Source organism: Caretta caretta, chromosome 7 (genome assembly GCF_965140235.1).
Source record: "Caretta caretta isolate rCarCar2 chromosome 7, rCarCar1.hap1, whole genome shotgun sequence".
Lineage (NCBI taxonomy): Eukaryota > Metazoa > Chordata > Testudines > Cheloniidae > Caretta > Caretta caretta.
The window spans coordinates 107167467-107182164 of record NC_134212.1 but is presented as its reverse complement, the minus strand read 5'-3'; the positions used below and the strand labels follow the sequence as shown (position 1 = coordinate 107182164).

Genomic DNA, 14698 nt, shown 5'->3' with positions numbered 1-14698 from the left:
AGAAATGCATTAGCGGAGGAAGAGGGTTAATAAAATCAAAACTCAAAAACAAAATCCTTATTCCAGACTTTTATTTATCCCAAAAAACTTTTTGGAGTTCATGAAGTCCAGTAGGGACTTTGCTGTTGCTATTGATTTCACATTCGTTGTGCTGAAATACTACTAATGGGTAGCAATTTAAAATCCTAAAATAAAGATGAGACTAGCTTCCTTCACTTGTTGTGCTTTAGATGCTTGGCAGAATTTAACAAGTGTTAAGGAATGGCTTTCACTTTCCAGGAATGAGATGGGTCCCTAAATGTAAGGAATAGAAACATATATTTTATGTTTCCATGTAATGTTGAACTGTTAATCTTAAACTGAATGTGTATGTTGTTATATAATGTACACACTAGATATTGTACATGTAATGTCACTTACAGTATTTATTATACATGTTAATTTTCTTATTAGGTTAGCGATGCAACTAAGCTAAGGCCAAAGGCAGAATTCTGTTTTGGTAAGTTCTAGTGTATTCGACATCTGTCAAATTGCTCTTTTTAAAATAAAAAATAAAAAAAAAATAAAAAATTGAAACCAGGGTATGTTCTGCAGTTCTAATATTAGGTACTACCGGTAGTGCTTGTTTGTTCTAAATTTATTTATATTCCTGATTTCCTTCCTAATATAAAGGGAGAACGTTGGTTTCTTTTATGAGTTTTTAATGGCTTTTTAAAAACTGCAACTTACTGAGCTACAAGTGACTAGCTGGCAGCTGTTGCTGGGATGTTTTGGGGCTTTTTTGAATCAGTAGGTAAACTAATTAATTTAAATAAAGAAGATGGGTTGTTCTCAGGGTATCTGACACAGATAATTCAGCTCTGAAGGCAAGTAAGTGAACTATTTTAATCTGTATTATAGAGGGAAAAGTTATGTTGATATTGTAGATACACCAATATTAATGATGCCTGCCAAATTGTTTGTTGTGTTAAACTTTGGTCTAATGGTTAATGTTATGCTTAAGAAAAACGTTTTGTTTACTCTGTTTACTGGCAGTTTAATCCTTTAGCATAAAGTGAATTTATAGCTCTGATTCTTTTTCTAAAAGCACACATTTATTCTCCTTTTCTTCCACTGTTTAATGTATGAAATGGCATTTGTCCAGGATTTTTCATAATCTAGAATCCTGTGACAGAAGCAATTTGGATCTTGAAAGTTCTCTGCAAAAACAGAGCAGTTATTCATCCCAATCTGAAAATCTAGCCTTATATCTACATTCAAAGAAATATTTTGACACAGCTGTTCAATAAATGTTGCTGGAGATATATCTAGATTATACTTTCTCGAACACACTAGGTAAAAGTATATGTTAAGCTTGTTTCTCCTTTCTGTTAACTATTCCTTGTTTTATGGGAGCACAGCTATAGATCCAAAAGGCAAACTAGTAGTCCTCTATGCTGCTTCCTCTCAATATGTAGCCTACTGTGTGCAGTTGTAAAATGCAGATTGCATGGCCAGATGCTTAGACAGTTCCTATTACCATACATAGGCACGACTCCTGTTGATCTTGGGGCCTGTCACTGGAAACACCTGTATGCATTTTTTTCTCACTAGTTCTTTGAAGCTAAAAGCTGGTATTTTTGATGTGTTTAATGTGTCAAGACTTGACTGTAGATCCCATACAATTATGTAACAAGAACAACATAATATGAAAATAGACTTGTACAATTTGTGCATTTGTTTTCTGAAGAGCGTGTTACGCACTTTGGTCTCGATCCTCACATCTGAGTTACCCATGTTCAGTACAGAAACTGAAGGGATGGACAGCAGCGAGGTGGCTCCCCCAATTCTTGAGGCTGCTGAGGGCTCTGTAAGTTAGAGAAGCTTCAGGGCTGCTGTACAATTAATACCTGCCTACAATAGCCCCAAGAGATGGCTGGAGACTTCCAGAACATAGCAGTGTTATGACTGCGTACTTCACACTGCAGTCTGAAGGTTATGGGGCCACCTGGGGATTTCCCAGCACCGTGGGTATCTCCAGCTGACCAAGTAGCCCAGTTCTACGGTGGGTTTGTGTTACCCGGTCAGCTCAAAGCAGTCCCTTATAGATGCTGCAATTCACATCTCCATTGTCTGTACTGTGGTGCAGCCTAGACACAGCCTCAGTTGAAAAGATAGGTGTAATTTGTCCTCCTTTGGTGTAATTGGTCTTTGGCAGTATTGTTGGTCCTGCCAGGTAAAATAGGAAAGAAAGGGAGTGGGGGAAGCTTATGCACATTTTGCTTATGCACATCTGCTCTGTTAAATTATCAAAATATTTTGAGAATTATATTTTAAATAAGAATTTGGACTTTTTTTTTCTGCAAGTGTTACATACTGTATCAAATTTTTAACAATCTCATTCCACAGTCTTGGATGTTGTGGATTGATAGTTGACACTACTGTCGTCAGTTTTAGCCCAACTTGTGAAAATGTAATGGATCATTAAGAATGTCACTGACTGAACAAAAAGAAAAGGAGTACTTGTGGCACCTTAGACTAACAAACTGACTGAACAACGTGGGCAGCAATGGACTAGAGCGTTATGACAGAATACGTTGATTTTGCTATTCGGCCTAAGTTTTCAATCTTGAGTGAAGATTTAACGTGACTAATGTTTAATGTAAACGAGATCTGTTCCTACTTCAGGATAAATACTTTTCTACTGATTATTAGCTTATGTTAATGTATTGGCCTTGACCTTTACTCTGGGAGCCCTGTAGTTTGGACTATTGACATGTGTATTGCAGCACACATGCTGAAGTGCTGAATTGTAACTACCTTGTGTAGATGCTGCTGGTGTGAACTAAAAGTTACCTAGTTTTGCTTTTACGTAGTCCTGTTTGAAGAGGGATACATTAACAAGAGCTGGGTATCTTTGGGTTTGCGCTAGCAGCATTCACACAGAACAAATTTAGCATAGCAGTTTAATGCGTGCTGCAATTCACATCTCCATAGTCTGTGCTGTGGTGCAGCCTAGACACAGCATCTGTTGAAAAGATAGGTGTAATTTATTCTCCTTTGGTGTAATTAGTCTTGGGTAGTGTTGGTACTGCCAAGTAAAATAAGAATTGGCTTGAGTCAATAGACTGCTAAATTCTGATAGTAAAATAAGAATCTTTGTATACATTTTGAATATTTTCTTTAAAACAAATTTTAGTTTAAATAAAACCAGTTATTAAATAGAGCCCCAAAGTTCATGCAATTCATGATCATGCTTCTACCCAGGACAAAAAGTAGAAATATTAGTCTGATCTTAAGTTAAGTTGTCCCTTAAATGCTACGTTTTCAAATTAGACCAGACTTACCTATATTAGTCTGTCTACATTTAATAGGAGTACTCTGAATGTCTATTTTATAACTTAAATGTAAATTGTGCAACTTTTATTATTTTCCTTAATCTTTCACTTTCCTCTGGTTCTTTTCCCCTGAAAATACAATTATATTTTAGTTTCTCCCATCTTAAAAATACCCATTCACGACCCCACTTGCCTCTCTGTCTACTTCCCCATCTTCTTCTCCTTTTCCATCTTTAAGATAATTGCACATGGTGTTTACGATCGCTGTCTAGAATTCCTAGACCCTCTTCAATCTTTCACCCTTTCTGCTCAACTGAAAACACAATTACCAAAGTGTCTAGTGATCTCTCTGTAGCCAAAACTCAGAAACAGCACTCCATCCTTGTCCTCTTTTAGCTGTCGGCCACCTCCGACACAGTTGACTATGCTGTTCTTGAAATCTTATCCTTCCTTGGCTTCTGTAATTCTGTCCTCCCCGGTTCTTCTACTTTTCTAACTGCTCCTTGAGCATATCCTTCAGAGAATCCTCCTCCAACTTAAGGTAGGGATTCCTTGGTTTCGTTCTCTTTCCTTCTGCACCTTATCTCTGGGAAATCTCTCTCACACACACGCATTCAATTTAACAGTTCAGATACATGTCTCTTGTTGAAATTAAACTCTGAGCCTGTCTCGCATCATCTTCCCATGGATGTCTAGCAGTCAGCTCAAGCTCAACATGACTGCAACCAAGCTCTCCCAAGCCCTCTCCGCTACTTCCTTTCTCAATCACTGTGGGCAACATCACCATCCTGCACGTCACTCAGCCCATAACCTGAATATCATCTTAGACCCGAGTCTAAGCTTTCATGCTTGTTAGACCTTTCTCTAGGTTTTCACATCTAGGCTATGTCTAAATCTTCCAGATTCTTTCTGCATAACTTCACTAAGATACAGCCTTTCTGATTGATCCTCATAGCTAAAACTCTCATTCAGTTATTACCTCATATCTTGATTACCATAGCATTTTTTCCTCTGGCTTCAGCAATGGTAATCTTGCCCCATTCATATCCATTCAGAATGCTGCTGCAAAGCTCCTTTTTTTCTAGCCTGTTGCTTTAACCATGTCACCCCATTCTGCATGCTCCACTGGCTTTCATTTTCAGTGCTTTTCATGACTTATCTCTCATTTAATATTGGAAAGGTTGACTCCCACCTCTGATTGGCCTATGGTGCCAGCTTCTATTGCCCACTTGTAAAATTTTCAAAGAAGCACTATTGTGCTTCTTCCAATGCTGCCCCTAACGCTTGGGAGAAACTTCCTGTAAATATCTGCAAAACTAACTCATTCTTCTAATATTGCCTTAAAACAGAGGTGGGCAAACTATGGCCCGTGGGACCATCCTGCCCGGCCCCTGAGCTCCTGGCCCGGGAGGCTGTTCCCTCCCCTGCCGCCACGTGGCACAATGCTCTGGGTGGCAGGGCTGCAGAGCCCAGCCTGAACCAGTGCTCTGTGCTCTGTGGCTGCCTGTCCTGGTACAGCCACGCTGCCAGCCATGGGCGCTCCAGGCAGCATGGTAAGGGGGCAGGGAGTAAAGGCAGGGGTTTGGATAGAGGGCAGGGGAGTTCAGGGGGTGGTCAGGGGTGTGGATAAGGGGTCGGGGTGGTCAGAGGGCAGGGAACTGGGTTGAATGGGGGCAGTCGTCCCTGGGGGCAGTCAGGAAGGGGGGGGGGCTAGAGGCGAGGGGTCCAGGAGTGGTCAGGGAGAAGGGGGTGGTTGGATGGGGCAGGGGTTCCGGGGGGTCAGTCAGGAAGGAGGGGGGGTTGGATGGGGCGGCGGGGGGGCAGTTGGGGTGGGCGGTCAGGGGACAGAGATCAGGGGTGGGAGGGTGGGGCAGGGGCTGTCAGGGAACAGGGAGGCTTGGAGGGGGGCCGTCAGGGGACGGGAAGTGGGGGGGGTTGGATGGGGGCGGGGGCTGGGCCGTGCCTGGCTGTTTGGAGGGCACAGCCTCCCCTTACAATTTCAGAAACCTGATGCGGCCCTCAGGCCAAAAAGTTTGCCCACCCTTGCCTTAAAACTTTCCTTTCACAATAAGCCTACAAAAAAACTTGACAATGGTTAGGCTGCTGTTATGATGAGACCACAGCTTGCCATGGTGACCAATATTGTCTCATTGTTTCCTTGTTCTCCGCTGTTGGTTGGTCTGTACCCATCTGTTGTCTCTTTCCTTACACTTAGATTATAATGTCTTTTTTCCCATATTTGTACAGCACCTAGCACAATAGGATTCTGATCCATGACTGAGTGGTCCTAGGTACTCTGATGATAGAAATAAACAGTAATCTTTTATGTGCAAGCTAGAAAAGAACCCAGTACTCTGTGTAATGGATTGGAAAACATCCAGAGGAAAATCCTACTTGATAGAGAAATAAGCCATTTTCTGGGGAGCAGTAATGTTGAAGTGTGGCACTAACATGCCTAGACAGATTAACAATTCAAATTGTGCATCAGTTCTCCAATAGTACAATAGACAAATCCAAAAGAGTGATTAGAAGTCATTAAAAACCGATAGCTAGGGAGTAATAATTGATAGTCTTGATTGCACTTAGTAGGTTTGAGCTTATCCCAACCCCAAACAGGTTAGTCCAGGTGGATAGCGTGTTTAACACAAAAGAATAGTTGGGGGAGGAGAACTTGTTGCCAAAGATGAGAATTGGTCAGACTGGAAAGGGAAATACCCAGACTCTAACAAGCATGAAAGCTGGATGTAGTGTGAAATTTAGACTAAACTGAGTCAAGGAGGGACTGCATAAGATGGCGACCTCTTATTACAACAAGGTTTTTTTCATGGCTGTTTTCTTACAGCAATTCCTATGTTGGGTAGTAAAGTATTAACTGGAAAGTTTTTGAAAAACACAATTCATATCTGAAATTATTTAGCTATGTGTAAAACAAGATAAACTTAAAGTAGCTGTAAGTTTCATGAGATTTCTGTGACAGTATTGCATAAAAGAGGAAGATGGAATAATCCAAGTTGAGTATTTAAACTGTCTGATTTCAATTATTTTTTCAGTGCAATTTAATTACTTTCTAATATCTTAACAGTTATGAATGCGGGGATGAGAAAGTATTTTCTACAAGCCAATGATCAGCAAGACCTAGTAGAATGGGTAAATGTTCTGAACAAAGCTATCAAAATCACAGTAAGTAGTTCTATTAATTTTTCCACAATTGAGAGCATTAATCATCTGTAAAGAGACATTGTCAAATAGAAATCTAGTCAATCTCAAATTTTACATCGCCCTCAAGGATCATTGCTGATTTTTGTAGATTTTTTTTGTCTTTTAAAAATTGTTCTCTTCCCCTATTGCTAAGCCCCATACAAAAGGAAGAAACTGACTCTACAAGGGAAAGAGGGAAACAGACTGAAGAATATTTTATTTTTACTTAGAAAATTTGACAAAAATAGATTTTATCTATTTTTTCAATAGTAACAATAGTTTACAAAATTACTGAAGTGTACTTTTTAGTTAATGTGTTTTTAAAGTATTTGGTCTTTCTTTTTTTCTCCTTTTGTGGAAGAGGTTGATACGACCATATTGTAGTTTAACCAGTGCAGTTGTTTTCTGGTCCCTTCTGAGTTTAATTTAGCAATATTTGAAGAGAATAAAGTTTGTTATCGGGGGCTTTGATATTCAGTTGCATCTAATGCAAACTGCTTGTATGTCATGGCATTCCACAGATCCTGACAGTGAAGGGTTAATTTAACAAATAAGTTGTTCTTATAGAGGTTTTTGTTTTGCACCAGACCAGCTTGTTACCACATGACCAAAAATGCCCACAGGTTACGTCTGATCTCTTCATGAAGCAGAAGTTACTTTAGCCTATTTTCCTTCGTGCTGTTTCAGAGAGAAAACTTCATAAGTGTGCTTCCAAATAAACACACAAGGACTCAGACTGAGCACAGTACATGTATTTGTACTCCAGCTCCCAGTTTTCAGTAACCTGCTCCTCTTTAGGGTGCCTAGGGAAGTGGCATTTCTAATTGTTGACATGGTTGCTATTTGATTTAGCTCATTTTTTTGGTGGAATTACAAATATATTTGTAAAAATATTTTGTTTCTACTTTAGGTTTGTTACTGTTGCTTTCCAGTTAGAAAATAAACTGTATCAAAGCAATGTATTAGATAGTATTTGATCCTTATTTTTAAAAAATACCTAAATAGAAACTCTTTGAGGATATCACACACAGAAGTACTCTACAGTGTTAGCATTTTAAAAATGGAGTAAAATATGTTCACTTAAAACTTAGTAGGATTTTTTATGTTAAAAGCTGCATAGCTTTCACTAATTGTTGAGTACTTTATTGCAGTTCAAAATCAAGGAATTTAGTTTGTCAGAGGCGATTATAACGTGTCAAATTTGCATCTCAAAAGGGCTGAATATATGAGTAGGCTTCATTTGCCTAAAACAAGTCCGATTGTTTAAATACTGGCCAATTGTTTTGTGCTAGTTTGTTTTAAAGTTATTTGATAAGAGTTATCTGAGAATTCTACCTAACTTAAGGAGAAGATCCCAAGTATAATATGGAGTCATAACAGTTGACTAGTTTTTCATAAGTATGTAGGTAGTGGCATTACTTATTGGAACTGCTAACATTCTAGGCAGTGTTGAATTTTACTGCATTTTATTTACTAATTTTTTCAAAATGTAACCTGTGAACATATATCTGGTAGTTCAGTGTATTCTGTAGTTACTATTACAGATTAGAATATTCTTTTGGCACAGGGAGTCAGGATTCCTGAAATTAAATTTTATTGGGTTTAGACTGTTTTAGTTCTAGGTATCAAGTACCAGTACCACTTCCCAAATTTGGGGTTAAACTTTGCCAACTAGGTAGACTTCATTGAGTTTGAAATACTCTGTAACATAAGGATCTTATTGTCATAATTTATGGAGTGTCTCCATTATTGACAAGAGTCCTACATCTCCTCATTGGGCTCAGAGCCTGAGGGACAGATATTGCCTTCACACTCTTTAGATCACTGAACTGGCCACAGAGCATGGACTCAGGTTCTAAGCCCTCATATGATGTCCTCCTGTTTGAACAACCCAGATGCAAAATACCTTCCATGGCCTTGCTGGTTGTGGCCTGTCCCAAGGGAACTTAGGGCCCCATCAGTCTCTCTCATCCTCTTGTACAAGAACTTATTGAGTAGGCTTATCAGCTTGTACACCTCACCATAGGGTTGGACCCTATTAAGGAAGAAGGAATCATGGAGGAACCCCTAAACCCCTAAATACTTCCACGTATTTCCTCCTCTCTGGAGGACACTCTTATACTTGAGTCCACTTCTTCGCCACCAGAGGAATTCAAGGTCTTTCAGTACCTGAAAAGAGAAGTTGGCCATTATAACAAAGCAGCCTTTGGCGGGACACTACTGAGAATATCAGTTCAGGACAAACTGCTTAGAGCAGGGCAGTCACAGCCCAAGGCTGGGGGTCCTTCACTACTAAGGCACACCAAACCAGCTAAACAGAGAGGACTTAAGTCTTACCCCACTGGCTAACCAGAAGTCATACAAGCAATTCCCTCAGACGCTTCAGTTTCCCAGAATCACACAGGCACCACTCCTTCTGGGGATGAATGGTTATGAAAACCAATACCCCAGTAAAAGAGAAAAAATTCTCCCGATCCCAAAGGACCAAGCCCCAGACCCAGGTCAATATAAAAATCAGATTTTGCCCACAAATCACGCTGTTGCCAATCCTTTAGAATCTAAAATCTAAAGGTTTATTCATAAAAAGAAAGAAATATAGATGAGAGTTAAAATTGGTTAAATGGAATCAAATACATACAACAGTTGCAAAGTTCTTAGTTCAGGCTTGTTTCAGGCTTGATAGGATTACTGCTGATTTAAACCAATCAAGTCTTTGGACTACAAACATCCCAGAATGCATGGGTCATTCAGTCCTTTTGTTCAGAGCTTCAGTTTCAAGCACATTTCCTCCAGTGGTCAGAAGCAGGATTGAAGACAAAATGGAGGGGTTTCCAGGGCCCTTTATATCCTTTGCCATGTGGAAGGACCCCTTTGTTCTTACTGTGGAAAATCACAGCAGCAAGATGGGGTTTGGAGTCACATGGGCAAATCACATGTCCATGCCTGACTCAGTTTGCAGGTAGAGCAGCCATTGCTCACATGTTACCTTGAACGTTCCCAGGAAGGCTCCTCAGATGTGGATTGGAGTCTCCGAAAGTCCGTTGTCACTTAAGTGTTTCTTGATAGGACTATTCTGAGTAAGTGCCCATTCTCCAAAAGCTGACCAAATGCTTCACTGATGCTACTTAGAATCAAACACATTGAGATACCAGTACATAGCCAATATTCATAACTTCAAATACAAAAATAATAGACACATACAGACAGCATAATCATAACCAGCCTTTTCATAGACACCTCACTTGACCTCATTTGTACAAGATTTGGTGCAACTATAGGACCTTGGTTGCAACAGTGATCTATACGATTACAGTTCATGTCAATATGTCACAGCCACTTTGCTGTGAGTGCCGATGGAAGTCTTTCAAGAGCATCTACATACCCTCCTTGATGTTTTACAGACCCCCCAGCTCTGGGAAGAGTTGCCCTTCCAATGAACAAGTCCTTGCTGGAGCCCACAAAAACCCACTAGCAGACCCTGACTTCAATACTACCAAGTGCCAAAAGAATGGACAGATGATATCAAGTCCCCCAGAAGGACACCGATTATTTTTAAATTAAAACCAGTACTGGCTCTGGTGGATATGGCAGCTCATGAGTGTGCTCCCACCAGTCACATACTAAAGCCACTCCTAAAGATGTTGAGAGGCTTACTCCACAGAAGTGCTCCAAATAAGGATTCCCAATTATCAGGCTCTGTTGGAGAATTATAACTTCATTTATTTTTCTGCAATCATGGAGTTTGCGGAAAAATTGCTAGAGGGGTATAGGGAGCAGTTTATGGCTCAAGTTTCTGAAGGTCATCTTATGGAAAGAACTTCACTCAAGGCAGCAGACGGTTTCTCGGTCCATGTCCACCTCCATTGCCGTGAGATGTTTCTCTCTGCACCAGGCCTCCTGAATACCAAATAAGCTGCCCAAGGATCTTCACAAAATGTATGGTGGTAGTAGTAGTGGCCTACCTGCACCCCTTTGGGGTCTGAATTTTCCCTTACCTGGATGATTGGCAAGTATGCGGAGCCTCAAGAGTCCATGTGCAGTACAACCTTCTCATTGAGACAGCTGTTCAATCATCTTGGCCTGAAACTGAATTTGGGCAAATCAAAGTTGCCGATGACACAGCATACTCCATTCATTGGGGCAGAGCTTGATGCTACAACTGTGATAACCAGTTTTCAACCTGCTCTGTCTCTGGTTGAAACCCTCAAGTCCAACCCACTCACATCAGAACATTCCTGCCTATAGTTTTTTCAGCATATGGCATCGTGAACTTAAGTGACTGCATGCAGACTTCACCTCATCATCATGCAGATTTACGTACCCCACAAGTGCTTCAGTCCCTGGAGTGGTTGTTGAGACCATAAAACATTTGCAAGGGTATTCCTTTCTACCCTTTGAGCCAGCCATGACTTCAGTGAGTGGTTAGGGCACTCATCTTGACATGCTGAGTGCACAAGCCTGTGGTCATCTCAAGAAGTCTCTCTCCTCATAAATGTGCTGGTACTATGAGCCAGTGTTCAAGACCTTTATGCCCATCATCAAGAATTGGGTAGCGCAAGTGGTTATACATAACTCCAGTGCCATGTGTCCTCTCAACAGACCCGAGGTGCTAGATCAGCTCAGTTGTGTCAGGAGGCAATCTGTTTATGGAACTTGTGCATCAGAAATGGAGTGACACTGAAAGCTTTCTATATTCTGGAAGTGAAAAACGCCATTGTGAAGTGAAAAACACAGGATTTTTGTTGACCATCATGAGTGGTCTGTCAGAGGGGACATCCTTCTCCAGATCATCCAGCAGTGGGGAATATCTGATAATAGATTGATTCACCACCAACCTGAACAACAAGTGCAGGTTTTGCTTCAGGGCTGGCCTTGCTCCTGGTTCCATGACAGATGCTTTTCTTTTGCTGTGTCTGGTCAGCTGCTAATATGTATTCTATTCAGATCCTCTAATCCCTAGGGCAGTCAGAAAACTGGAGAGAGAAGGCAATGTTGATCCTAGTAGCACTGGCTTGGCTGAGACAGTGCTGGTTCACAGACCTGTATTAACTTTCTGTCAGGCTACCTATGAATTTCTTCTGCTAAAGGGCTTTCTGTCTGAGAATCAAGATCAGTCTCTGCCCCCCAACCTTCAATCTCTCCACCTCATTGCATGGATTATCTCTGGCTAAATGCTCGTGGGAAAACTGTGTCCAAAGACGTCCAAGCTTTCTGCTCTTTATCAGAACAGGATTCTAGAACTACCTGTGTAGCAAAGTAGAAGAGATTTTCTGTCACCACATTGCATGGACATTACACCTCCACTGGATTACTTGATACAACTGAAGTAGTCAGGCCTTTCAGTCAGTTCAATGAGGGTTCACCTGGCTTGCATTTCTGCAGCTTACATGCCAATAAAGGTGTTCTCGGAGTTCTCTCCCCCTCTGGCTTCCAGATTTTTGAAAGGTCCAATTAATGGCTACCCTAAGGATAACGTGCCTCTCGGACCGCATCCAAAGTTCATGCCAAAGATCTTTACCTGAATTGAATCAATCTGTTCTGTTTCTAGTATTTTTTTTCCTCAACCTCAGGTGACATTGAGCCAGTGAGGGTTAAGCAGCCAGCAGGCTAAATGACCCAAAATCAACCTTTAAGGACATACTAGAAAAGTACTGAAATGGTAAACAAGGCCATTTCTTGTAGATAGTTAGCAAAGCCATGCTAAAAGAGTAGCATTCTTTAAATGTAAGACTGTATTGTCAGAGAATCAGAAGTAAATACTAATTGTATTTGTCTGTTTACCTATATCTTGTTAGAAGCTTAACAGTGTGATCTAATTAATTAGTAGAAGCTTAACTTTGGTTCCTGCCTTTAATGTTTCATTACTATATCATATTCAGAGTTAAAGGAATATTCACATTTAGATGAAACTTGTGGTGTAATATTCTTTATTTCTCTTTGAAGTTTGTAGTAAACTACCTATGAACGGTTACCTTTTGAATAGTTAGTTGCCTTATGCTAATGAAGGCAACTAGTTACCAGTGTGTGCCTAAGAAGTTGTTTTACTTCAAAGCAACAATGTATATTACCTATTCTTCATCCAAGAAATGCCTGCTGTGATCACTGGCTGCCAAAAGGTTTATGAGCTGAGCTTCAGCTATAAAAACTTTGGGACCTGATCCTTACTATCTCAGATCTGCTTACATTTTGTCAGGGGAAGTTCAAGTCACAGGACTGAGGTCTCCAGGTCTGTTCTGTTGTTATCCCTGCAAATTCTCATGGAAGAATCTGAACAAACTCTACACATGGACTGCCCATATATAATCTATTGAACTGTTTCTGGAAGGACTAATACAAACCAGCAGCCTCACCATCTCTGCTATGAAACTGACCTAAGAATTTTATTCGTATCTGTATGTATAATCTTTTAAATTTAGTAACTTTCTTAATTTTTTAAAAAAATCTTAGGTTAGTTAATAAGAATTGGCTATAGCTGTGTATTTGAGTTAGATCTGAAATATTTATTGACCTGGTGGGTAGTGTGGCGTCCTCTCTCTTGGGATTGGTAGAACTTTATATAAGGTTTTAAGTAACCCTCAGTTTATGGACTTGACTGTCTGGATGGGAGCCAAAGACTGGATTGCTTAAAGGGAAATGTATTTTAGCTTCTGAGTAACCAGTAAGATAGTACAGAAACTGTTTTGTTACTGGCTTGGTGAATCTAATTAGAATAATAGATCACCAGTTTTGGGAATTGTCTGCCCTATTATTTGCGGTTTTCCCTGATTGAGCATTCTCAATGTAGCCCCTCCAGCGACACTTCGCTCCGATCACACTTCATTCTTTCAAAGTAGAGGAAACACTTTATACTTTAAATATTTACCATTCTACCTCAACACCATTAAGGTGTTCAGAACCTCTCTAGTAAGCCTTATGTAGCCTATGCCAAGAGGGTCAAAGGTCAGCCAGTGTTAACAACAGTATATATCACCCTGGATCTCTGACTGTCTCAAGCTTTGCTGTGATCTTCTGCACTAGAGTAACAGCTGATTCCACCATGGCCAACTCCACTTCATCCGCCTTTCTGACTAACGTTCCCATAATGTACATAGGTGTAGTGGTGACATGGTTGGCTGTACATTCCTTTTCCTGACATTATGCCTTTACTTAAGCCTCTGGTGGTGATGCAAGCTGCGGCAAGTCCATGTTGCAGTTGCTGTTCAGATTATCTGAAGTCCCACCACCTGTAAGAGAAGTGCAACAGTCACCTAAGGTGGAATGTATATGTGCACTATCACTTGAAGAAAAAAATGGTTAGTTACCTACAGTAACTGTTCTTTGAGATGTGTTGTGCACGTATGCATTCCAAGACCCTCCTTGCTACTTTGGTTAATACTGGCATAAGCTGTGAGAAGGAATGGAGAGGGAGGCAGTAGATAAGCCCCTTTTATACTCTTGGCTGGGCATGAGGAGAGCAGGGATGTGTGTGCCCCCTAGTGGTACTTCTGGCAAAAATCTGACTCAAGTGCTTTGCTGGCCAGGCATCAAAAGAGGAATGTATATGTGCACACCACGTACTGGTTTTATCAGATAAGTATATTGGTTTATGGCTGGTATATTTGTGTGTAAATGTACTGTGGAAAAGACTAGTATGACACTTCATTGTGGCACTTTAAAAATTACTTTGCAAATATTTGATTTTTTTCCAGTGTATGTACTCAATAAAAATATTCTGGGGATGGCATTCTTCATACAAAAAAATATACATTTTTAAAAGCCCAAATTTCAATAATTGTAAGTGATCCAAGTCTTGTAGTGCTGATATCTGCTAGCTTTATTAGTTACATTGTGTGTATGATTTGTATAATTGCTATTAGGTCTAATTTTCTTGTGTATACTGTAGATAAGCTGATTTTGAAAATTGAGAAAATATCTTTTTTTTTTTTCCAAATGTATAATTCCTCTACTTTTGTTAGTCTGCAAATGAGTAGAATGTTTACCAGATTGGTAAACCATGTTATCACTCACTCACTTCTGGATTGGTTAGTGTTTAAAACTAGATATTTCCTTTAAAAATACTCTTCTTTGAAAGACTCCCTAGGGGAGTCTAGGGGAAGTCAAGCTTCAGAACCACAGGGCATGGCAGAAGTTTAAGTCACTTTTACAAGATATTTTGAGGATCGAAGAGCAAGCCTGCTCAGAAA

The 14698-nt window shown here is 40.2% G+C and overlaps 1 protein-coding gene across 5 annotated transcripts in view; it reads left to right on the top strand.

Annotated features, from left to right (window-relative positions):
• The window catches only part of PLEKHA1 (pleckstrin homology domain containing A1), a 90111-nt gene that overhangs the window by 33481 nt on the left and 41932 nt on the right, over positions 1-14698 (top strand). For all 5 annotated transcript variants that reach the window (XM_048858946.2, XM_048858951.2, XM_048858950.2 and 2 more), the window contains 2 exons: positions 454-499; positions 6400-6497. In XM_048858946.2, coding sequence (XP_048714903.1) covers positions 454-499; positions 6400-6497 — 144 coding nt within the window. The remainder of the gene's footprint in view (positions 1-453; positions 500-6399; positions 6498-14698) is intronic.